This window comes from Neoarius graeffei, chromosome 14, assembly GCF_027579695.1.
Source record: "Neoarius graeffei isolate fNeoGra1 chromosome 14, fNeoGra1.pri, whole genome shotgun sequence".
Classification (NCBI taxonomy): domain Eukaryota; kingdom Metazoa; phylum Chordata; class Actinopteri; order Siluriformes; family Ariidae; genus Neoarius; species Neoarius graeffei.
The window spans coordinates 16,190,363-16,215,629 of NC_083582.1; the positions used below are offsets into that span (position 1 = coordinate 16,190,363).

Here is a 25,267-nt window from a genome sequence, read left to right on the forward strand (position 1 = left end):
GGCGCACCTCATAGTCGACGTCCCCGACTCGCCGTGTGACCTCAAAGGGTCCTTGCCACCTGGCGATCAATTTGGAGCTCGATGTGGGCAACAACATGAGTACTTTATTTCCCGGTGTGAATTCCCTAAGGCGCGTGCCCCTGTCATACAGACGGACTTGACGTTCTTGGGCCTGCCGCAAATTCTCCTGGGTTAGGTGCGTGAATGTGTGGAGTTTGGCGTGCAGGTCGATAACGTATTGAATTTCATTTTTACTTGTTGAAGGTCCCGCCTCCCAATTTTCACGCAGCACATCTAGAATGCCATGCGGCTTACGCCCGTATAATAATTCAAATGGAGAGAACCCTGTGGAGGCTTGTGGGACATCTCGCACTGCGAATAACAGGGACTCGAGCCATTTATCCCAGTTGCGTGCGTCCTCACTTACAAATTTCCGAATTATGTTCTTGAGGGTGCGATTGAACCGTTCAACTAAGCCATCTGTTTGTGGGTGATAAACGCTGGTGCGGATAGGCTTAATTCTGTAACCCATACAGTTCGTGCAGTGTGCGTGACGTAAATGTAGTGCCTTGATCAGTCAGAATCTCTTTGGGGATTCCAACTCGGGAGATGACGTGGAAGAGCGCTTCTGCAATACTACGTGCTGAGATATTGCGAAGAGGCACTGCTTCCAGATATCGCGTTGCATAGTCCACCAGAACTAAAATAAAGCAATATCCTCATGTTGACTGATCTAATGGCCCGACGAAATCCATCCCAATTCTTTCGAATGGGGTCTTGATTAATGGCAGAGGGCGCAAAGGTGCTTTTGGAATGGCTGCGGGATTTAGTAACTGGCATTCGCGGCACGCCGTACACCACCTACGGACATCGCCGCGAATCCCTGGCCAATAGAACTGGGCCATTATTCGGTCTAGTGTCTTATTCTACCCCAAGTGTCCGGCCATGGGATTAAAATGATCTTTGGGATTAAAAGCTGTGTTATCGGTTCCTTAATCTGAGTGTCCTGCATCACTCGGTATACCCTATCCTTAGTAATGGAGAAATAGGGGAAGGATGGGGTGGCGTTTGGCTGGAGCGTTTGACCATCGATTACTCTCACTTGGTCAAACGCATGCTGCAGAGTCTCGTCTCGCGACTGCTCTAACAGGAAATCAGCAAAGGATTCCCCGAGAGAGGGAGGAGGAGCATGCTGCTCCTCACTCTGACGCGGTGATGACGTAGACGGCTCTGACAGCTGCTCCCGCCAATGCCACACCGGGACCTCACCCCACTAAATTATGGCAGGCCCCAGTCTTCACTAAATGTGACATTAATTCCCTAAATCCTGGCCAATCAGTTCCCAAAATTATCAAGTGGGTAAGGCGAGGATTAACCGCCGCCTATACTCTAAATTTTTCCCCTCAAAATAGAATGTGGACCAACACTAAAGGGTAGCTGTGAACATCCCCATGCACACACAACACCTTCACCAATTGTGCTCTCCCCAATGCCTCATCTTGCACCAGGCTTTGGTGGATTGATGTCTGATTACAGCCGGAATCCACCAAAGCCTGATATGTATCCCCTTGGATACTCACCGGTATGCGATACGCTCCGGCCCAATCAAGGGCGATCCCTGGCGAGTCGGGGATCCGGACCACCGCGCCCACCTCCATCACTGAGCACTGATGCTGGAGGTGCCCCGGCTCCCTGCAGCGCCAGCATACCAGCCCAGGTTTTCCCTCTGCACCGGTGTTTCAGAGCTCACTCACCTGAGGGGTGGGAGACACAGACATGGAAGTAGGAAACGGTAGAGCACCACGGGTGCAGCGGGCCGGCTGAGGTGGAGCCGGCCCCCGCCTCCACGGTGGGGGAATGGGGTGAGGACAAGAAACAGAAGGGGAGAGAGAGAGAGAAGAGGAGACATGCTGTCCTGCCATCGGAACAGCCGCCATATGGTCCTCCGCCAGCCCAATGGCCTGATCCAGTGACGCTGGGCGATGGCACTGGACCCACTCCACTGTTCCTTCCGGAAGTCGGGCGATGAATTGTTCCAGCGCCATCAGGTCGATGATTCCCTCGGCATCACGGTTGTCGGGCCTCAGTCACTGCCGGCAGGTGTCCCGGAGTTGCTGGCCAAACGCGAACAGCCGGCTGACCTCCTCCAGGCGCAGCGTGCGGAAGCACTGCCGTTGCTGCTCCGGGGTGAGCCCCACACGTTGGAGGATGGCCCTACAGAGGTCAGCATAGACCAGCCGGCTGTCAGTGGGGAGCTGTAGCGCAGCCAGCTGCGCCTCACCCGTTAGCAGGGGGAGGAGGCATGCCGCATGCTTTTCCACCGGCCAACCCCATGCCTCTGCTGCCTGCTCAAAAAGAGCGAGGAAAGCTTCGAGGTCATCATGCGGAGCCATTAGGATGGGGATTAATGTGAGGGGCAGGTTAACACGAGGATGGGGATTAATGTGAGGGATGGGTTTAGCATGAGGATGGGGGTTAATGTGAGGGGCAGAGTTAACACGAGGGTGGGATTAATGTGAGGGGCAGGGTTCACACGAGGATGGGGATTATTGTGAGGGGTGGCGTTAACAAGAGGATGGGGATTAATCTGAGGGGCAGGGTTAACATGAGGATGGGGATTAATGTGAGGGGCCAGGTTAACACAAGGATGAGGATTAATGTGAGGGGTGAGGTTAATACAAGCATGGACATTAATGTGATGGGAAGGGTTAATATGAGGATGGTGATTAATGTGAGGGGCAGGGTTAACACAAGGATGGAGATTAATGTGTGGGGCTGGGTTAATACAAGGGTGGGGATTAATGTGAGGATGGGGTTAACATCCCTGCTGACTCTTTTGACCCTTTTGACAGCTGGTAAGTTCTGGTAGAAGTTAAACCATTTCTGAATTACATCTGCTAATACTACACCAAAGACAAAGTCCCTCTCACACCAGAATCTGGTCTTCCCAGGCAGTCTCCTGTCCCAGTATTAACCAACTCTAAGGCATATGGTTGCAGCGCCAATCTCTGTTTCGATAGCCCTCGGCCTCTCGCCTATACAGCTAGGGTTATAGTGGGGGGGGCTAGTCCTCTGGTATAATGCTACATACTGCATACATTTTGTCCACCAATTTGGTAATTTCCCAATTCCCACCCACTATCCAGGGAGGGTAGAAAAAACATTCTTCTTCTGAGACATGCAAAGGTGTAAAGGTTTTTTTGTTTTGTTTTTGTTTTTTTGCTTATGCTGTCACAGGGCAATGTAACACACTCGAAGGAAAGCATTATCTGAACCCTTCTGCATAAAGATGTCCATGATTATTTAGTGTCACTCCGATTGACAGGCAAGTGAGAGTATGAGATCCCTCCCACACACGGAGCACAGCCAAGTTTGCTCTGTCAGACTTCCAGCCACCGGAATGCTTTTCTGTTGTGCCACTTGCTAACCCAGAGACAAATTACGATATTTTTAAGAAAACAACACAACAGTAATGCAATTTGAAAACCTCAAACAATTATTAAGTATGTTTTTTTGTTTTTTTTTTACTTTCCACAGGGATGAGCAGCAGGCTTAGCATGAAGTGCTTTTGCATGATTTCTTTTGTCACATTAATTTGTATTAAAGTGCATAGACTTGACTTTGGTAACTCACTGATTCTTGAAACTTTGGCAAAAACGTGTCCCACTAAGAAAAGTGCCAAGTCTGTTGGAAATTAATAACATTTTCATAAATTAAAAAAATTAAAGTTATAATCAGGGGGTCCTTTGCACATATGTAAGGTTCTTTTATAGGATTGTTTTTATTTTTTATTAATTTAATGATTATATGCTGGCCACTGCCTACAAAATCAGTTGTCCTCGGATAGGAGTGTAGGTACAGTCCATCTAAGAATTACAGATCCCATCAACCAACTTCCGCGTTGACCTACGTCACGCCTGGGCGGGATCACCTATGTCACTTCCTCCCTGAAGGCATAAGTAACTAAGGCACACTTCCGTCTTTCTCTTTGGCTCTGGGACTTGGATCCGTAGACATAAAGAGACGCTATCTCTTCGGCTCTGTGAACCACATGGTAACAGACAAAGGAGACATCTGCTCTCAGAACATCCATGATAAAGACATAGAAGAGATTTAGCACATTTTCTTTTGTTTACCACTGGCCACAATAGAACTCCAGAATCGCACGATTTAACTCAGATTGAGTTACAACCGGTTTTTCATTGGCTCATTATAAATAACGTTATGACTGCAGCCCAAAGCAGTTAATTTAAAGTTAGAAGCGACCGGATTCCTTCTGACTAAAGCGCTGTGCACATTGTTTGATCAGAGACTTTTCCTCATGAACACTGAAGTTCGGACCAAAGATCCTCCTCTGCTTTTCCATGGAAACGACCCACGTGCTCCGGTGGACTCAGAAGTTTTGGAACATCTCTATAATCTTGCATAAGCAAGATACTGGAAGTAAGACTGGCATTTTGGGCACAAAGACTAGTCTTAGGAATTAGCTTTATGAAGTAGTGTGAATTTAAACTCAGGAACGGTTTAATTGTGTACACTGTAGACATTCAGGGTGTTGAATTCATTATTGTTCTATTTTTGTCCTCTCAATTGTTAATAGATAGGCTTTTGCATGCTCTTGCTATCCTTTCTAACCTTTAATTTCATCATTACACATATTTTGACTTCATCAAGATTTCAGTGGATTTAGTAATGTTATAAGCTAGTGGAATTAGCTGCTACGGCTAATTCTTTTGTCTCATTAGCATCCAGGGCTAATTGTATTGTCTCAAGGGACCACGAGGTTGTCACCCTCCCCCAACACACACACACACACACACACACACACACACACACACACACACACACACACACACACACACCTTAGATAACATTCCAAGCCCTGATTCATTTCAACCTTTACAGCACATTTTCCCACGCTCACATTCAAACCCTTTGTGTCTCCTCCTCCCCATACTGCGCAGTCGCGTACGGGACACACACACACACACACATGCCCCTTTGCTCCCTCTCTCCCTTCACACACACACACACACACACACACACACACACAGACACACACACACACACACACACACACACACACACGCTCATCGAGTATATGACCATATCATATTTGAATGTATTCAACTGCTATTACTCATTTTATCATTGTTATAATAAATTCAATTATTATTGAAACTGTGTGTTTATTTGTTGCTCCTAATATACTTGAAGTCTCACAATTTAAAAGACCTCCAAATTACCTTCAGTGTGCTATTGGCTGTAGCATTTATGTGATACATTATTGCTGCATTGGTAGTGATCATTAACAACTTGGAATATACCATAAATTAGCTGTTTGGTAATTTATTATTAAGCACCAAAATTAATGGTATTATTAATGAGACTGATTTAATGATTGAATGACACTGATTTAATGACACTGATTTAATGAGATTGATCACTTAACACCAATTGCACATACATATACCTACATTATTGGTGCCCCGTGTGAGGAGATTGGTTTGTTGACTTCTTGAATATTGTTGCAACAACAGATAAATTATCAGTTTGTTTAAGCAACTGCTAGGCTATATCCCCAGGTGTGTTAAACGGTTAACAGTAGTGTGATAACCATATCACAAAATACTAATAACCTATTCAAAACTTAGGATAAGAGATAGCATTTCCAAACAAAAACAAACTTTATTGATTACTTAATTACATAGTTAATATTAATTAATAATAATTAATTAATTAACTCATTGATTAAGTAATTATCCAATATCCAACCTAAGCAAAATGGCATCCCCTCGTGTCTCAGAAATTGAAGACAACGCTCAAGACGTGTCTCTCTTTGACGTCATCGCAGACCTCATTTACTGCTCTGCCTCCGAAAAAGCAAACATTAGGAGCATGAGTAAGGGTGAGTGCCAAAATAACATAGATAACTCGAATAAACATATGAGAGATCCAAAAGGAACAACTATTAGTGTCCAAGAGGCACTAGGTAAGCTATTCCTGTCATACTTCCAAAATACTGATTCAGAAATCAGATACCTCCACGGAGAGGTTGACAGGCTGACCACCAGCAATGCTGAGCTGGCAGCTGATAATAATGATTTACATAGGGAGCGTGAGTTCTTGAAAAACTCCCTTGATGATTGCGCCGAAAGAGTAGAGAAAGCGGAAAAGGCTGCCAAGAGGGCTGCCAAGGAGCAGACCCCCCAAGAAGGGTGCGAGGGGCGTGAAAGACCCCTGGCAATGTGCCAAAGCTCAGAGCGGGAAGAGGCGTCCGAACCAGACACCGTGGATTGCCTGGTCGAGGACCAAAAGCCCCGCCAAACTCCATCAACTCGCTACACGACTCCATCGTCGTTTAGCCAGGGTGGAGCCATACTGTGATCATCCCGAGCCCAGAACCATAGCACAACCCGGTCAGTGTGCTACAGTATCCCTGATCCATCTTCGGATGAATCAGGCTACGAATCTAGTGTGAAATGGGAGCAATACCAGAGTAGCTTAGATAGTGAGTACTCAGGAGAGCCAAGGAGGTCACACAAGGACGTGCACCAAACCCTCCGCTTACGGCAAATTGACCTACTTGCCAAAGATGCTGAGCAATTCGATCCTGAGAATAAAAGAACAAATGTAAATGATTATTTGCGAGAAATTGACCGATGCCTGATGGACCTACCGAAAGCCACAACGCGAGAGAAACTTAAACTGATCTGGAAGACCTCCAGTAGCAGCGTTCATGCCTTTTTAGAGACGCTACCCCAAACGTTCACGATAGTTATTCGAAACTTCGCAATTACATGAGGGAAGAATATGCGCCGTACACGGATGAAACCTCCGCGACATTGTGTGCAATACAGATTAAACAGAAATGGTCTGAGGTGCCTCGTGAATATTATAGATGGCTACGTACTGCCTAGTTCCAGGGTAGTAGCGCACCAGGCTTGGAAGAAGATAGAGGTTTCAAATCCCTCTTCTTACATAACCTCCACCCAAGCATGCGGACTCAAGTCACACTGGCGTGTCGACAAGGGTTCTACTCGATGACGGAAATTAGGCAACTAGCCCAAATGACCTGGGAGACCATTGTCAAACCCACAGACAGGAACAATGATGAACCCAGAGTCCTTAGTCTCCAGGATGCAGACAGGCCCCCACTAGCCTTAGAAGGAGGTGAAGCTCCAAAAGGGGGACCCCCCTGGAGAAATCCTGGTCTGAATCGCCCCTTGCCGAGCCATCACCAGGGTGAGTGGAAGAATCGGCAAGGTAAGGCCAGGAGAGACCGAAGGCAAGGTCACAATGACCATGGCAACCGCCCATCATGTGAAAAGGGTCATAGGGAACAAGGTGGTTGGCAGCAAGACCGTCATCCCCGCTCTGGCCAGAGACGGCAGGAGCACTCCGACTGTAGCTCTAAACGTAGGGGTAGAGATGACCGACACAGTGACTCAGACCAACCTGGTGAGTTCCGCTCAGAGCTGGACTCTTTGAAAGCCCAGTTGGCTGAGATTAAAGGACTGTTACAGGAGAGGTCAGACCCCTCAACAGATAAATCGAAACAAGCGTAAAAGGACAAAAGGCCTACTACGACCGAAAAGCCTCCCATCACGAATATCAAATAGGCGACAAAGTCCTATATTTTAACTTTACCAAGCCGGTAGGAGTTTAAAAAAAAAAGTTCCTACCACACTGATCGGGACCTTTCGATCGTGGAAAACTGTCCCCCGTCGCGTATCGCATTAGGACATCCAGGCCTAATCAAACGCCCTCATATCGATGTATCCATAGCCATCAAATCAAGCCCTTCGAACAGTTTTCACTCCAAAAAGGGGGGGACGATAGCTAGGCCCATCCTGTCCACCTAGCTTGTACGCCTCACTCACCCATAAGCATACACTGACATTCCCAGTCACATTCACCAACCCAATACCTTTCCAGAAGATTAGGCTTACTAATCCAAGCAGTAATACTTCTTTCTTTCCTTCATTCCTTCTCTTCTCTTGTTTTTTATGCATAGGAAATTAAACACTACATGTTTCATGTTTAATTTTTTTTATAGATGTGATTTTGACCTAGTTAGATAGTGTGATTATATGCCCAAATGCCTATAGCCTGATTATATGCCCAAATGCCTCTGCCTCCAACTGTCTTACTGGGACTCATGAGTTTACACAGTTTTCACAGGACACCATGAACTGTACAGAGGATGCTGCCTAAAGCACTACGGACATGTGGACTGTACGGTACTGTGCTCTCAGTGCTACAACTCCGTCATACCCCTGAGACCAAAAGGGGGAATGTAGGTACAGTCCATCTAAGAACTACAGATCCCATCAACCAACTTCCGCGTTGACCTACGTCACACCTGGGCGGGATCACCTATGTCACTTCCGCCTGAAGGCATAAGTAACTAAGGCACACTTCCGTCTTTCTCTTTGGCTCTGGGACTTGGATCCGTAGACATAAAGAGACACTATCTCTTCGGCTCTGTGAACCACATGGTAACAGACAAAGGAGGCATCTGCTCTCAGAACATCCACGATAAAGACGTAGAAGAGATTTAGCACATTTTCTTTTGTTTACCACTGGCCACGGTAGAACTCCAGAATCGCACGATTTAACTCAGATTGAGTTACAACCGGTTTTTCATTTGTTCATTATAAGTAATGTTATGACTGCAGCCCAAAGCAATTAATTTAAAGTTAGAAGCGACCGGATTCCTTCTGACTAAAGCGCTGTGCACATTGTTTGATCAGAGACTTTTCCTCACGAACGCTGAAGTTCAGACCAAAGATCCTCCTCTGCTTTTCCATGGAAACGACCCACGTGCTCCGGTGGACTCAGAAGTTTTGGAACATCTCTATAATCTTGCATAAGCAAGATACTGGAAGTAAGACTGGCATTTTGGGCACAAAGACTAGTCTTAGGAATTAGCTTTATGAAGTAGTGTGAATTTAAACTCAGGAACGGTTTAATTGTGTACACCGTAGACACTCAGAGTGTTGAATTAATTATTGTTCTATTTTTGTCCTCTCAATTGTTAATAGATAGGCTTTTGCATGCTCTTGCTATCCTTTCTAACCTTTAATTTCATCATTACACATATTTTGACCTCATCAAGTTTTCAGTGGATTTAGTAATGTTATAAGCTAGTGGAATTAGCTGCTATGGCTAATTCTTTTGTCTCATTAGCATCCAGGGCTAATTGTATTGTCTCAAGGGACCACGAGGTTGTCACCCTCCCCCAACACACACACACACACACACACACACACACACACACACACACACACACACACACCTTAGGCTACATTTACATTAGACCGTATCTGTCTCGTTTTCTTCACGGATGCACTGTCCGTTTACATTAAACCGCCTGGAAACGCCGGGAAATGGGAATCCGCCAGCGTCCACGTATTCAATCCAGATCGTGTCAGCTCCGGTGCTGTGTAAACATTCAGAATACGCGGATACGCTGTGCTGAGCTCTAGCTGGCGTCTCATTGGACAACGTCACTGTGACATCCACCTTCCTGATTTGCTGGCGTTGGTCATGTGACGCGACTGCTGAAAAACGGCGCGGACTTCCACCTTGTATCACCTTTCATTAAAGAGTATAAAAGTATGAAAATACTGCAAATACTGATGCAAATACTGCCCATTGTGTAGTTATGATTGTCTTTAGGCTTGCCATCCTTCCACTTGAAAGTGGTAAGTGATGTGCGCTGGGATCACACACACAGTGGCTCAGTCCCGAATCACAGCTTGTTCACTTCACTCGCGTGCTCTGTGAGCTGCGCAAGGCCGGAGTGCGCACCCTCCAGAGGGCACTCGCTGTTCAGGGCGGAGTGATTTGGAGCGCAGGATGCCTGCAGAGCCGAGCGTATCCGTGTATTGGTATTGCTGTGTGCACGCAAATCGTGTATTGGTGTTGCTGTGTGCACACTAATCGTTTTAAAAACGTTAATCTGATGATCCGCTGATACGGTCTAATGTAAACATGGGCTCAGATAACATTCCAAGCCCTGATTCATTTCAACCTTTACAGCACATTTTCCCACGCTCACATTCAAACCCTTTGTGTCTCCTCCTCCCCATACTGCGCAGTCGCGTACGGGACACACACACACACACACACACCCCTTTGCTCTCTCTCTCCCCTCGCACACACACACACACACACACACACACACACACACACACACACGCTCATCAAGTATATGACCATATCATATTTGAATGTATTCAACTGCTATTACTCATTTTATCATTGTTATAATAAATTTAATTATTATTGAAACTGTGTGTTTATTTGTTGCTCCTAATATACTTGAAGTCACACAATCTAAAAGACCTCCAAATTACCTTCAGTGTGCTATTGGCTGTAGCATTTATGTGATGCATTATTGCTGCATTGGTAGTGATCATTGACAACTTGGAATATACCATAATTTAGCTGTTTGGTAATTTATTATTAAGCGCCAAAATTAATGGTATTATTAATGAGACTGATTTAATGAGACTGATTTAATGATTTAATGAGACTGATTTAATGAGATTGATCACTTAACACCAATTGCACATACATATACCTACAGGAGCTAATCATTTCAATTTGATTAAAAAAACAAAAAGTAATAATTTAATTGAATAATACCTTTAATACATGAAAGAATACATTGTTATATGTATTTAAAACTGCAAACAGTGAGTTTTGAACAATGTTTACTATTATTTTGTGGTTGCTCAAAATGTGTCCCACATATTCGTCACCACCGTCAGATATTTACAAAAAGCAATAAAATCAGGCAACTACAAGGTCAACTATATTCCCGAGGACCCTCTTTTCAAACCTTCAGCTCTACTGCATGCTTCCAGATTACTCAAGCTCCTGTAAGTTTGGTATTTTCTCTTAAACTTGTTCATATTTTTGGACACTGCTACAGTCACAACCATAGCATGTCAACACCGTCACTTTTGTATAAAAAATATTAGATTAGATTATGGCATAAATGTATACTTTTTAAGAAGTGGTCTGAAGTAGCTAGCAACAGAGGGAAAACAAGATGGCTAATGTGAACAACTCCTGCATATCACGTGAAATAGTAGGTTTTTGTCACCACCATCAGACGTCACCACCATCAGGTTTTCTGTCTGACGGTGGTGACAAAAACCTCCAAATGGCCCTCAACGGAGGCTAGAACATAATTGTTGATCACAATAAATACCAATATGACGTGATGTTTCATTAACCTCTTTTATATTTATGTAATTCATCCTATATTTCTTCTCTATTGTCCAACACTTAGGGGATGTAGTGTGCCTTTCCTCTCTCTCTCTCTCTCTCTCTCTCTCTCTCTCTCTCTCAATTCACTATTATGCCATGTTCATTTGGCTTATGTCATTTGGGATGCACATAGGGCACCTACTACCTACCTATATAGCACATAGTATACGGTGTCCCTTCTCCAATGACTAAAGCCAAATGTTAATGGAATGACCTTTAACCAAATCCAACATTCATAACATCTCCCTCAATTTCATAGTCATTACACTCAACTTTGATGACAGTTTAAGATGTTAGTGATGCATTGTACATTATTCCCACTGGTAATAATATTATTTCTTACTATGATGATTTGATATTTGATGATATGGGGATGGAGTACTTTTAAAAATGATATTGCTTAATTGTACGTTAGGCCTATATTCCTTGAAAAAATGTAATTACATTGCTCAGGATTGTTATTTTTTTGGACCAAATAGTTAAAGTTAAGCAAAAAGCCATTGACTTTGGAATTGAAATTTGGAATTATATGTTGTAATGAGGCCACTGTCACCACCGTCAGTTCTAAAATCGCCACCGTCAGAGGGAGTTTTATTTGTTTTAAATGAATATGCTTACGGTACAACATGTTTCTTCAGTGCTGTTGAGTTATGAAAGTAATAGTCTCTTTTAATGCAAAAATAAGTTTTTTAAATTAAAAAAAACATTACTTTGTCTCCTTAGGCTGAAAGTAAATATTGTATAATATTAGATCTTTAAAGGAGTACACGTGAAACTGTATAAAAATTGAATAAAAGTGAATATTAAACTTTTAACAGTGTATATGTGTGCTAAGAATGCCAGATAATGATTTAAAAACTCTAAATATATATTAGACCAAATATATACAAAATAATTTGCTTTTTATTGTCTGACGGTGTTGACAAAAACAAAGTAACAGCTGAAAAAATGCCTATTTTATGAAAAAAAATACAAAATGAGGAGCTTGCATCGGTACATTGCTGAACAGCCAAGGCCTTGTCCTATTATGATATACCTTTAGATTTTGTAATTTAAGTAACTTTTTATTTTCAAAATTAAAACCTGTTTTATCCAAAATCCCAAGAATCAGTGATCTATAGTGACTATAGTAACTATGGCATGAATTGGGTTTGAATGCACGACTTAATGACTAATTGATCCATCAATACAGGTTTAACTTTCAGGAACATGATGGGTCAATTAAGGAGAAAGGTAATCCAAGGTATTCATATACAATATTATCAAGAGTATTTTTCTTGCAATTTAATTAGTAATTAAAAAAGAAAGCAAAATAATAGGAATAAAACAAATATAGAGGCACAGTTGTTAAACAAACAAACAAACAAACACCATTATTCTCATTATGGAGAATATGGTCCCGGAATTCACACACACATTTTCACGCTCACACAAGCGAATCTGCTGCTATTTTTAGCCACGCCATGCCAACTGTAAGCAAGCCTTTTGTTTTTATCTAACAGAAAATGTGCTTTCAGGTCACTATCATAATCACGTCATGAGATCCCACTGTTTTCATATCAGAATTTCAGACTTGGTGCAATTCAAACCGACTTAGCGGTTTTTCTTACCATCTCTACTTGTCTGGGGTCGAGTTGAATCGGACCTGCCGAGGGAACAGAAAACTGGATCTTCCTCCCTTCTTTTATCTCTCTCTCCATCTCAAATGGTTCAAAACAGATCTGGTTATTTTCCCTCTCTAATAAACCGCTCTTTCGATGGCGTCCTGAGATCAGAAAGCAGCTTCAGTCCTGTGTTTCTCCACGTCCCTTTGCTGAGCATTTACAACTGACCAGCTATGTTCTTTTCCGCGTGTTCAAGCAGACCTCTATTTCTCTTGCTCTGACACACTCCACGTTGTGGAGTAATATGTCTTTCACTCCCCGAGAGAGAGAGAGAGAGAGAGAGATGCTGTGAGAGGAGAAAACTGGAGGGGTGTCAGCAAGAGAGACCAAAAGAGGGAAAGATGATCAAGAAGGGGACAGTGGGGGATTTTAAAAAAGAGAGGGAGGGGTGATGAAAAAAGAAATGAAATAGAAAAAAGGAGTGAGGGATGGAATGCGAGAGAGAGAGACAGATGGAGAGAGAAAGACACAGGGCCTAATAATAAGATGGTGATTGTCCCTCTCAATGTCCTAGATTTCTTTATAAATAGGGTGGGCTTAGGGGGCATGTTTTTATATCTCAGTGTGGACTAAATTGAATATTTAGATTGGACATTTGGCTGCTTATTTATTTAACACAGTGATCTTTCAGTGATCCTGAAACACACCGAAGTGTCAAATATCCCCTGATTCATCAAACTCATACTCTCTCTGAAGAGCTTTGCTTGCAAAGCTGATGAAGGACATTTGTCTGAAATGTCCTGTTTCTAGAAACTTTAACTACACTACAATTCTTACTCAAAGTTTCAAATGAACTGCTTATTATTCTCTGAGGACTTTCCACTGATATAATTATTTATGCAGCAAATGAATGTGATGCTACACCAACTGTGAATCTCACATTAGCCTCAATTTCAAGGAATAAAAGAAACTTTTTAGCTCTTTCAATTTTTTAAAATATAAAATTAAAAAACAGTTTTCTTTGCAAGGAACCGCTAAATGTCTCCTGAAGGCCAAACCAGTCAGGATATTCCTATCTTTATAAAATATAAAATAAGATCTGCAGTATTAGTCAAAATTTGGACACACCTTTTTTATGTTCTTTATATTTTTTCTTTGTTTCTTTTTTTATTAATTAAGGGACATTTCATGTCTTAAAGTAATGATGGATGTTGTTTCTTTACTTAGTCGAGCGATTCTTGGCATAACATGGATTGTGGAATAAGGCTATTTACTGTATGTTTATTATTTACTGTTTGCTGTTTGGGTAAACCTATGAATGACTAGAGTAGGGGTGTACAAATTTTGGGCTGGTACTCTGGTACTGTAAATAAGGATTGAGTGTTATACTGCAGTATTTCCACCACACTGGACTGTATGAAGGCCATCATACAGCTCTAACCCAGCGCTCTGTGTCTTTGATCCAGGAGAAAAATAAAGAAAAATCTTTACTGACATTTAAACCAAAATGTCAGCCAGAGGCATTTCTAGGTATTGAAAAGACCAGGGGCTAAGTCAAGTTTTCCTGTGGCTTGTATTTTTTTAAAGGAGTTTGGCATAAATAGGTTGGGGAGGTTATATCTAACTTTACAAGAAATATTATCACACACATATTTAAAGTTTATGACATCTTTATTAGTGATTTTTGCACTGCTCTTTTTAAATGTATGTACTTCACTTCAGTTTCTGTCTCCTTATTATTAAGTTATTATCATCAACATCCATAATGTCTCAGGAAATTGAGGCGTGTGTCAACTGACTCTTAAATATCACTAGTAAAATGTATAAGTTTATAAAAATATATAATTTCTCACTGACATATCCCTCCTTTAGGACCATAATGACAAATTCTAAGCTAAATTATAATATTACAACATTCAACATTCAAAATCCCAGATGACATCCCATCTCACAAGACTGATCATACATATAAATATATCTTCCAAGGTTCTCTCACACATGCACACATAAATACCATTTTCCCCATTGAATCCAGGCTCAGTTGACTGCAGCAGCTCATTTGTAGTATCTGGACAACACAAATTTGTGTTGACATTAATATTGCATGGCAAAAAAAACCCTATCCCTATATGTGACTAATATGCCAAAGGCTGGCTATGGGCTGGTGCTACATGTAGCATGAAAATATATGATTAAATTATGTCAGGACAACTGTTGGCGTCGACATGAATACAAATTGTTGTTGACCTGTCCAATAAACTTAGTCAGGGCAAATAGACAGCTACTGTAGATAATCATGAAACCACTCAAACTTTTGAGCTCACCTGGCATACTAATCATACAGACCCGACACTGTAAATTCAACATAACCAGGCTACACTGAGCGGTTTTTGTGCATCAAGATAATTCAATAGGTTATACTGTTGATACATTCTATATACACACCCACAGTCAATGACTTACCATCTGTTTTCAAATTGAAAAATCAAACAATAGTGGATTGTTTTTTTGTTTTTTTAACCAGTTCTGAATGGTTTTCTTCTGTTGGCGGTTACCAAAATTTTGAATGTGCAGCACACAATTATGCCCCCCCCATCTTCGGACGCTGCAAGCCAAGTTCTGATCTGTTTCAGTCCACTGTTTTCTGTTGTTCTATATTTTCCATTCTATTCTTACAGTTTGTTTGTTTTTTTTGTTTTTTTTTAGGGCAAAAGTACCCAGAGGTATAGCCCCGAGAGGTGGGGCCTAAAGATATCACTGATGTCAGCAATGACACCAGTTCATTCCAAACTCACAGCAAGCATGTCTGCAGTTCTGGACAAACAAACAGTGTACGTTTTTTTCCCCCCCATGGCATTATATTATAAATAAACGAATATTTCAGTTTGGCAAGTCTTATTATTTACACTGCATTGACTCCCAATCAAATTTTGTATTGCTTATAAAATACTACTATTGACCTTTAAAGCACTGAATGGTCTTGCACCACAATACCTGAGCAAACTTCTTGTCCTTTATGACCTGCCATGCCTACTTACATCAAAAGGTGCAGGCTACCTGCTGGTACCTCATATAGTGAAGGCTACATCAGGGGGCAGAGCCTTTTCTTACAAAACCCCACAGTTATGAAACAGCCTTCCAAGTAGTGTTTGGGAATCAGACACAGTCTCAACATTTAAGTCTAGGCTGAAAACATACAGTGGTGCTTGAAAGTTTGTGAACCCTTTAGAATTTTCTATATTTCTGCATAAATATGACCTAAAACATCATCAGATTTTCACATAAGTCCTAAAAGTAGATAAAGAGAGCCCAGTTAAACAAATGAGACAAAAATATTATACTTGATCATTTATTTATTGAGGAAAATGATCCAATATTACATATCTGTGAGTGGCAAAAATATGTGAACCTCTAGGATTAGCAGTTAATTTGAAGGTGAAATTAGAGTCAGGTGTTTTTAATCAATGGGATGACAATCAGGTGTGAGTGGGCACCCTGTTTTATTTAAAGAACAGGGATCTATCAAAGTCTGATCTTCACAACATATGTCTGTGGAAGTGTATCATGGCACAAACAAAGGAGATTTCTGAGGACCTCAAAAAAAGCATTGTTGATGCTCATCAGGCTGGAAAAGGTTACAAAACCATCTCTAAAGAGCTTGGACTCCACCAATCCACAGTCAGACAGATTGTGTACAAATGGAGGAAATTCAAGATCACTGTTACCCTCCCCAGGAGTGGTCGACCAACAAAGATCACTCCAAGAGCAAGGCGCGTAATAGTCGGTGAGGTCACAAAGGACCCCAGGGTAACTTCTAAGCAACTGAAGGCCTCTCTTACATTGGCTAATGTTAATGTTCATGAGTCCACCATCAGAAGAACACTGAACAATAATGGTCTGCATGGCAGGGTTGCAAGGAGAAAGCCACTGCTCTCCAAAAAGAACATTACTGCTCGTCTGCAGTTTGCTAAAGATCATGTGGACAAGCCAGAAGGCTACTGGAAAAATATTTTGTGGACAGATGAGACCAAAATAGGACTTTTTGGTTTAAATGTGAAGCGTTACGTTTGGAGAAAGGAAAACACTGCATTCCAGCATAAGAACCTTATCCCATCTGTGAAACATGGTGGTGGTAGTATCATGATTTGGGCCTGTTTTGCTGCATCTGGGCCAGGACGGCTTGCCATCATTGATGGAACAATGAATTCTGAATTATACCAGCAAATCCTAAAGGAAAATGTCAGGACATCTATCCATGAACTGAATCTCAAGAGAAGGTGGGTCATGCAGCAAGACAATGACCCTAAGCACACAAGTTGTTCTACCAAAGAATGGTTAAAGAAGAATAAAGTTAATGTTTTGGAATGGCCAAGTCAAAGTCCTGACCTTAATCCAATTGAAATGTTATGGAAGGACCTGAAGCGAGTTCATGTGAGGAAACCCACAACATCCCAGAGTTTAAGCTGTTCTTTACGGAGGAATGGGCTAAAATTCCTCCAAGCTGGTGTGCAGGACTGATCAACAGTTACCGGAAACGTTTAGTTGCAGTTATTGCTGCACAAGGGGGTCACACCAGATATTGAAAGCAAAGGTTCACATACTTTTGCCACTCACAGATATGCAATATTGGATCATTTTCCCCAATAAATAAATGACCAAGTATAATATTTTTTGTCTCATTTGTTTAACTGGGTTCTCTTTATCTACTTTTAGGACTTGTGTGAAAATCTGGCGGTGTTTTAGGTCATATTTATGCAGAAGTATAGAAAATTCTAAAGGGTTCACAAACTTTCAAGCACCACTGTATCTGTTTAGTCAAGCCTTTTGTTAATAGTGTTTATGAGGTAAAGGAGTAGATCTGGAGGGTCCTCAGGTATAGAGTGTTTTGGTAAACTGGGATGTATGGATGCTGTCAGTCCCCCACTCACTTGCTCACTCAAGTTTGTTGACGGTGTGGTGGCTGGCTGCTTTATGTCCCAGGGTGCCCTCATGCCTGTGTTACCTTCTGGCTCTCCCCTTTTAGTTGCAACTGCAACTGCAGTTGTCATGAACAGTTTTTGTTATGTTTGTTATATTTGTCCACACCCACTTGCCGTAGTTTTAGTCTGGGAATATTGGGTAACCCGGATCTTGGTGGTGTGTAGCATGTACGATTCAGTAAAGCGGCACGTTCGAGCCTACTCCTGTCTCCCGGGTATTATTAATGTCTGAAAGTGAGTACATATGCAACAAGTGGCGACGAGGATATCATCACTCCACGCGAGCTGATTACGTGACAGTCACTGAGGCGGTATTTCTTTTTTAACGGGGAAGGGATGCTTGATTATGTCCAGCTCTTCTTCTGAGGAGGAAATACACTGCGCTGCGGCGGGATCCGACGGCGGACACGCCAGTGTTAATTCGCGCCCAACGAGTCAAGCTGAACAGAGGGAACCAACCCCAACAATGGCTGGAGTTGTCGGTAATATCGGCCCTTTTGATGAGAATGTTGAACAATGGAGCTCGTACTCCGAACGTTTTGATTACTTTGTCCTGGCAAACGGCATTGCTAATCACAAAATTGTACCCACCTTCCTAGCCGTGATGGGACCTAAAACATTCAACCTGTTACGTGACCTGCTTCAACCCACAAAACCTGGGGAAAAGACATATGCGGAAATAGTCAAGGTCTTGTCAGAACATTATTCACCGAAACCACTGTTAATCGCTGAAAGGTTCAGATTTCATAAGCGTGACCAAGAAGAAGGAGAGTCGGTTTCTTTGTTTGTGGCAGCGCTGAGAAAATTGTCGGAACATTGTGAGTTTGGGAATGTTCTAAACGACACGTTAAGAGACAGGCTAGTGTGCGGCCTTAAAGATGAAGCAGCACAGAAAAAGTTGCTCACCACTAAAAATCTAACACTGGATAAGGCGATTAGCATTAGTCTATCCATGGAAATGGCATCAAAGGAAGCTCAACAGCTTCACGCAACCACCAAAGTGCACACAGTGAGCTCAGACAAAATGCAGGGGCCATGTTACCGTTGCGGCAGAATGGGGCACCTAGCCACGACATGCAGATGCAAGGATATGGATTGCCGTCACTGTGGAAAACGAGGCCACATAGAGCGAGTGTGTCAAAGCAAAAGAATCGCAGGGAAAGTTACCAAAAATGAGGGTAATGACAAAATGTTTGCAAACAGGCAAGACTACCGGAAGGAAAAGAAAAAGAGGCCAGTCCACACAGTGAGACAAAATGAACAGTCTAGCGAGTCTGATGAAGAATCAGAGGTGAGTGTGCATTCTCTGAAAATATATAAAGTGGATGCAGATGATGAGGGTTACTGGGCAAAACCCCTGTTAGAAGGACACCCCATAAATATGCAGATTGAAACTGGATCCAAAGCGTCCATCCTCTCTAAAAAGGTGTATAGGAGGCACCTACAACATTTGCCTTTGCGACCCTCAGACACCAGATTTAGCACTTACCTCGGTGAACCAGTGCCAATGGCTGGTATGACTGACGTCACCGTTCAAACCGAAAACCAAGTGAGGAAACTCCCCGTCTATGTAGCTATGGGTAATTGCCCCTCTATCTTGGGCAGAGTCTGGTTAGAGAGCCTGCAACTAAACTGGCAAACCGTAAAGATGCTGTCTCCCAGCGCCAGAAAACTAGAAACTGTTTTACTGAGACACCAACAGGTCTTCAAAAATGAGCTGGGCCTAATGAAAGACATTACTGTTAAACTGAGCCTCAAAACAGATGCGAGGCCGAAATTCTTGAAAGCTAGGCCTGTGCCCTACGCCATACGCTCGAAGGTCGATGCTGAACTGGATGCCCTGGTCGCCAGTGGCGTGCTGGAGCCAGTAGCAATTAGCAAGTGGGCAACGCCTATCGTCCCGGTGTCAAAGAGAAATGGGGATATCCGAATTTGTGGGGATTTCAAGGTGACGTTGAATCCTGTACTTGCTCCAGAACAATATCCTTTGCCACACATTGATGATTTGTTTGCTGGACTCAGTCACGGACAAAAGTTTAGCAAAATAGATCTAAATCAAGCCTACTTGCAGATGGCTGTCGAAGAGGAGTCTCGAGAGCTACTCACCATTACGACACAAAAGGGCCTGTTCAGATTTTGTCGACTTCCTTTTGGAATCACATCAGCCCCTGCCCATTTCCAGCATGCCATGGACCAGATCCTCAATGGTCTCCCTGGCATACAATGCTACCTTGACGACATCCTCTGCACAGGAGCCACCGATGAAGAACACCTGCGCAACCTCGACGCGGTCCTTCAGTGCTTGCAGGATTATGGCCTTAGAGTGCGTAAGGACAAGTGCGAATTCTTCAAGCCGTCAGTCGAATATCTGGGGCATGTTATCGATGCCAGTGGGTTGCACACTGCACCGTCCAAGAGCCGTGCCATTGCAGATGCGCCGCCACCCGAAAATGTGGGTCAATTACGCTCCTTCCTGGGATTACTAAACTACTATGGCCGGTTTATACCCAACTTAGCATCCACACTGAAACCGTTGCACAGCTTGCTCTGTAAAGGAAAAGCCTGGAAATGGAATGAAGCATGTCAGCAGGCTTTTCAGCAAGCTAAGGATACACTGTTGAAGTCGGGGGTGCTCACACACTTTGACCCCTCTCTGCCCATACAACTCGCCTGTGATGCCTCTCCCTATGGAGTAGGAGCTGTCATTTCCCACATATTGCCGAATGGGGAAGAAAAACCTATTGCCTTCGCATCACGAACATTAAATAAAGCGGAGTCTAATTATGCACAGATAGAGAGAGAAGCCCTGAGCATTGTCTTTGGTGTTCGGCGTTTTCATCAATATCTATATGGGTGGCGGTTCACCCTCCTCACTGATCACAGGCCTCTCACCACAATCCTGGGGCCACACTCCGGCATACCATCATTGGCAGCGAGCCGCATGCAGCGTTGGGCCATGCTGTTATCCGCCCATTCATACGAGATAAAATATCGCAAGGCAGACCGACACCAAAATGCGGATGGTTTATCTAGGCTTCCGTTGCCTGTTACCAAACCTGACAACAGTGTAGAGATTTTCTACTTTAGCCAGGTAGAGGGGGCACCGGTCACAGCTGTACAGGTGAAGAGGGCAACTCGCACTGACCCTGTGTTGGCGAGAGTCATGGATATGGTAACAAAGGGGCACTCCATTAGCAATATTCCAGGTTTTCAGCCTTACCTGTCAAGGAAGACGGAGCTGTCAATACAGTCGGGATGTTTGCTGTGGGGAAGGAGGGTGGTCATTCCACCAACACTACGCAAGACTGTTCTCCAACAACTGCATGCAGGCCATAGCGGAATTGTGCGCATGAAGGAATTGGCAAGGAGTTTCTTTTGGTGGCCAGGAGTGGACCGAGAGATCGAGAGTGTGGCTAAGTGTTGCCACACGTGCCAGAGGGTCCGGAACATTCCCCAGCTAGCGCCCTTACACCCCTGGGAGTTCCCAGAAGAACCATGGCAGCGAGTCCATGTAGATTTCGCGGGTCCAGTGGAAGGCCAGATGCTTCTGGTTGCAGTGGATGCCCATAGCAAATGGCCTGAGGTGGCGGTTATGAAATCCACCACAGCAGCTAAAACCATTGAGAAAATTGGGGAAATGTTCAGCCGTTTTGGATGTCCCGTGCAATTGGTCTCTGACAATGGGCCCCAGCTAGTGTCAGAAGAAATGAGCACCTTCTTGCAAGTGAACGGGGTGCAGCACATCAAATCAGCACCTTTTCATCCAGCTACTAACGGGTTAGCTGAAAGGTTTGTGCAAACCCTTAAACATGCACTGAAGACGTCTCAGGGCCAGGGGTCCTTTCATCAGCGGCTGCACCGATTTCTGTTAACTTACAGAAATACACCTCATGCTACAACTAAGTCTTCTCCAGCATCCCTGATGTTCAAGAGGGACCTGCGGTCTCACTTTGATCTGCTTAAACCTGCTGCTGTGAAAGACACTGTTCAAAAGCAACAAGAGAAACAGATACAGCAGTGCCGACAGACCAAGGAAAGGAACTTCGCACCTGGTGACTACGTGCTGGCCAGGAATTACAGTGCAGGTTCACAGTGGGTGCAGGCGACCATAGTGGCAAAGACAGGTCTGGTCTTGTACACCCTCCAGACTGCTGATGGTCGTATGTGGAAGAGGCATGTCGACCAAATCCTACTGAGTGCAGCACCAGCACCCACACAGCCCTCCATGGTTGGCAGTGGGGATCTATTGGAGGATGACGGTACTGAAACCATGGCAGCCCCTGGGGGGGCTCCCGTTCCTGAGGTAGCTGTACCTGAGCTTCCGCCAGAGACGCAGGTGGGGTTGCCACCCCCATCTCCGGCAGTGGGGTCAACGTCCCAAAAGGGCGTTACACCAGGCTTTTCCCGGGAGCGCCGATATCCGGAAAGGGAGCGACGTCCACCCAAGCGAATGGACTTGTGAATTTAGTACGGCATACCCAACCATCTGGGTCAGAATAATACCCAGGGATGCCGTCACGGGGTGAGGCAGTCTACCCTCACCCCGTAGGTTCTATATTGTCTGTGAGTGTGTGTTTGTATGTGTATGTATGTATATGTATGTATATGTGTATGTGTGTGTATGTATATGTATATATATATATATATATATATGTATATATGTATATATATATATATATATATATATATATATATATATATATATATATATATATATATATGTGTGTGTATATAAAAAGGTTCTCATTTATGGTTCAACCCCCCCTTGCTGCTGTTTACTACATTTTTCTAAAATATGATTTTGGTTTTATTTGTCATTTTTGTGTATGGGGGACTTCTATTCTAAGGGGGAAGGAAATGTTATGTTTGTTATATTTGTCCACACCCACTTGCCGTAGTTTTAGTCTGGGAATATTGGGTAACCCGGATCTTGGTGGTGTGTAGCATGTACGATTCAGTAAAGCGGCACGTTCGAGCCTACTCCTGTCTCCCGGGTATTATTAATGTCTGAAAGTGAGTACATATGCAACAGTTTTGTACTTAAGTTTCCATCAATGAACAGTTTAAAACATCAATAAAACAGACTTCATGTTAAAACTGTTAAAAATGTTATAATCACGCTATCTATTATCACCCAAATGAGGATGGGTTCCCTTTTGAGTCTGGTTCCTCTCGAGGTGTCTTCCTCATGTCGTCTGAGGGAGTTTTTCCTTGCCACCGTTGCCACAGGCTTGCTCATTGTGGATAGATTAGGGATAAAATTCGCTCATGTTTAAAGTTACTAAAAGTCTGTAAAGCTGCTTTGCAACAATATCTATTGTTAAAAGCACTATAAAAATAAACTTGACTTGACTATTATTTACACTCACCAGCCACTTTATTAGGAAAACCTTTATTAGGAAAAATTGCTATCTCAAAGTGTGACTTTCACTGTGGCATGGGTGTTGGTTTGAGCCAGATGGACTGGTTTGAGTATTTCATAAACTGCTGATCTCCTGGGGGTTTCACTTGCTGTTTTATGCAGTTCTTTAATCAGCCAATCCCTTGACAGCAGCACAGTGCATAAAATCATGCAGATACAAATGAAGAGCTTCAGTTAATGAATGAATGAATGAATGAATGAATGAATGAATTTATTTATTTCGAACATGTATAAAAATGTATGTAACTATTTATACATACAAAAGAAAGAAAATGAAAAAAGTGACAAAAAAAGAATAAATAAAATAATATAAAGAGCTAATACATTACAATACACCGCACATTGTTCGAAAAATGTGTTCATTCAAATGTTCACTTCAAACATCAGAATGGGAAAAATTGTTATCTCAAAGTGTGACTTTCACTGTGAAATGGGTGTTGATTTGAGCCAGATGGACTGGTTCGAGTATTTCAGAAACTGCTGATCTCCTAGGGTTTTCACACACAACAGTCTCTAGAGTTTAAGTAGAATGGTGCGAAAAACAAAAACATTGAGTGAGCAACAGTTCTGTGGATGGAAACAATGCCTTGCTGATAAGAGAGGTCAGAGGAAAATGGCCAGATTGGTTAGATCTGCCAGGAAGGTTATAGTAACTCATATAATCACTCTTTACAACAGTGGTGAGCAGAAAAGCATCTAATTATGCAACAGCAGAACACCACATTGGGTTCCACTCCTGCCAGCTACAGTAAGTACAGGAATTTTAGAATCAAGAACAAGTTCCTATTAAAGTGGCTGGTGAGTGTATATCGTACACTTCATACATGGTTTAGAATGTGTGAAATTGTATTTTATTGTAATTGTATTTTTTAAGTTGGACTTCGGTGCTCTGCTGATTGCTGTATCTTATTACACATGTATCAAATATGTATATATAGTTTGTTAAATTAATTAATTAATATTTTTGATAATAAAATACTTTTTTTAATATTCAGAACCCTAAAAGGTCACGTTGTGATTGTGTAGTGCAATTCCTAGTTTATAAGTAAAAGGATATTTTGTATACACACAAACATCTCATCTCATTATCTCTAGCCGCTTTATCCTGTTCTACAGGGTCGCAGGCAAGCTGGAGCCTATCCCAACTGACTATGGGCGAAAGGCGGGGTACACCCTGGACAAGTCGCCAGGTCATCACAGGGCTGACACATAGGCACAGACAACCATTCACACTCACACCTACGGTCAATTTAGAGTCACCAGTTAACCTAACCTGCATGTCTTTGGACTGTGGGGGAAACCGGAGCATCCAGAGGAAACCCACGCGGACAACATGCAAACTCCGCACAGAAAGACCCTCGCCGGCCACGGGGCTCGAACCCGGACCTTCTTACTATGAGACAACAGCGCTAACCACTACACCACCGTGCCGCCCATACACACAAACATACTGAATAAAAATATGAAGGGTGTAGAAAACACCAGAAAACACCTGTTGATGGGAATAGTAAAGATGTTTTTGTTGTTGTTGTTTTTAATTTATGTATTTGTTTGTTTGTTTGTTTGTTTTTCTTTCTTTCTTTTAGCAACTTGCCTTTTTTCACTAGGGGAATTTGATAAGGGATCTGAGTTCCCACGTCTGACATGTTCCTTGCCATGTTATTGTGGTACAGATTTGAAAAACATCAGCACTTTTACTATTTTTACAACAGGAAATCAAATTGAAATATTTTTGGTCCCGAGTGATAGAGTACCATCAACTGCACGTTCTTCTTCAACTCAGAAGCTTGGACTCAAGCCAAAAGACTCCAAAGTGGTATTATCACATTGCTCTGATAAAGTGTGCCTTTTAATGTCATTTTATTTGTTATAACATGAATTTATCATGTAACTCCACTTAAAGCTAAATTAACTGGTTTCATGTGAAATTCTGTGTCAAAGTATTGATCTAGAGGTGGAACATTGTGAAGTAAGGC

General features: G+C 42.8%; 1 protein-coding gene across 1 annotated transcript in view; it reads right to left on the reverse strand.

Annotated features, from left to right (window-relative positions):
• Positions 1 to 13,127, reverse strand: part of LOC132897488 (protein phosphatase 1 regulatory subunit 1B-like) — a 97,103-nt gene extending 83,976 nt beyond the window's left edge. Inside the window, exon 1 of the mRNA XM_060938761.1 lies at positions 12,897 to 13,127. Within this exon, the coding sequence (XP_060794744.1) occupies positions 12,897 to 12,986 (90 nt within the window). The 5' untranslated portion in view covers positions 12,987 to 13,127. The remainder of the gene's footprint in view (positions 1 to 12,896) is intronic.
• Positions 13,128 to 25,267: the final 12,140 nt, after the last annotated feature.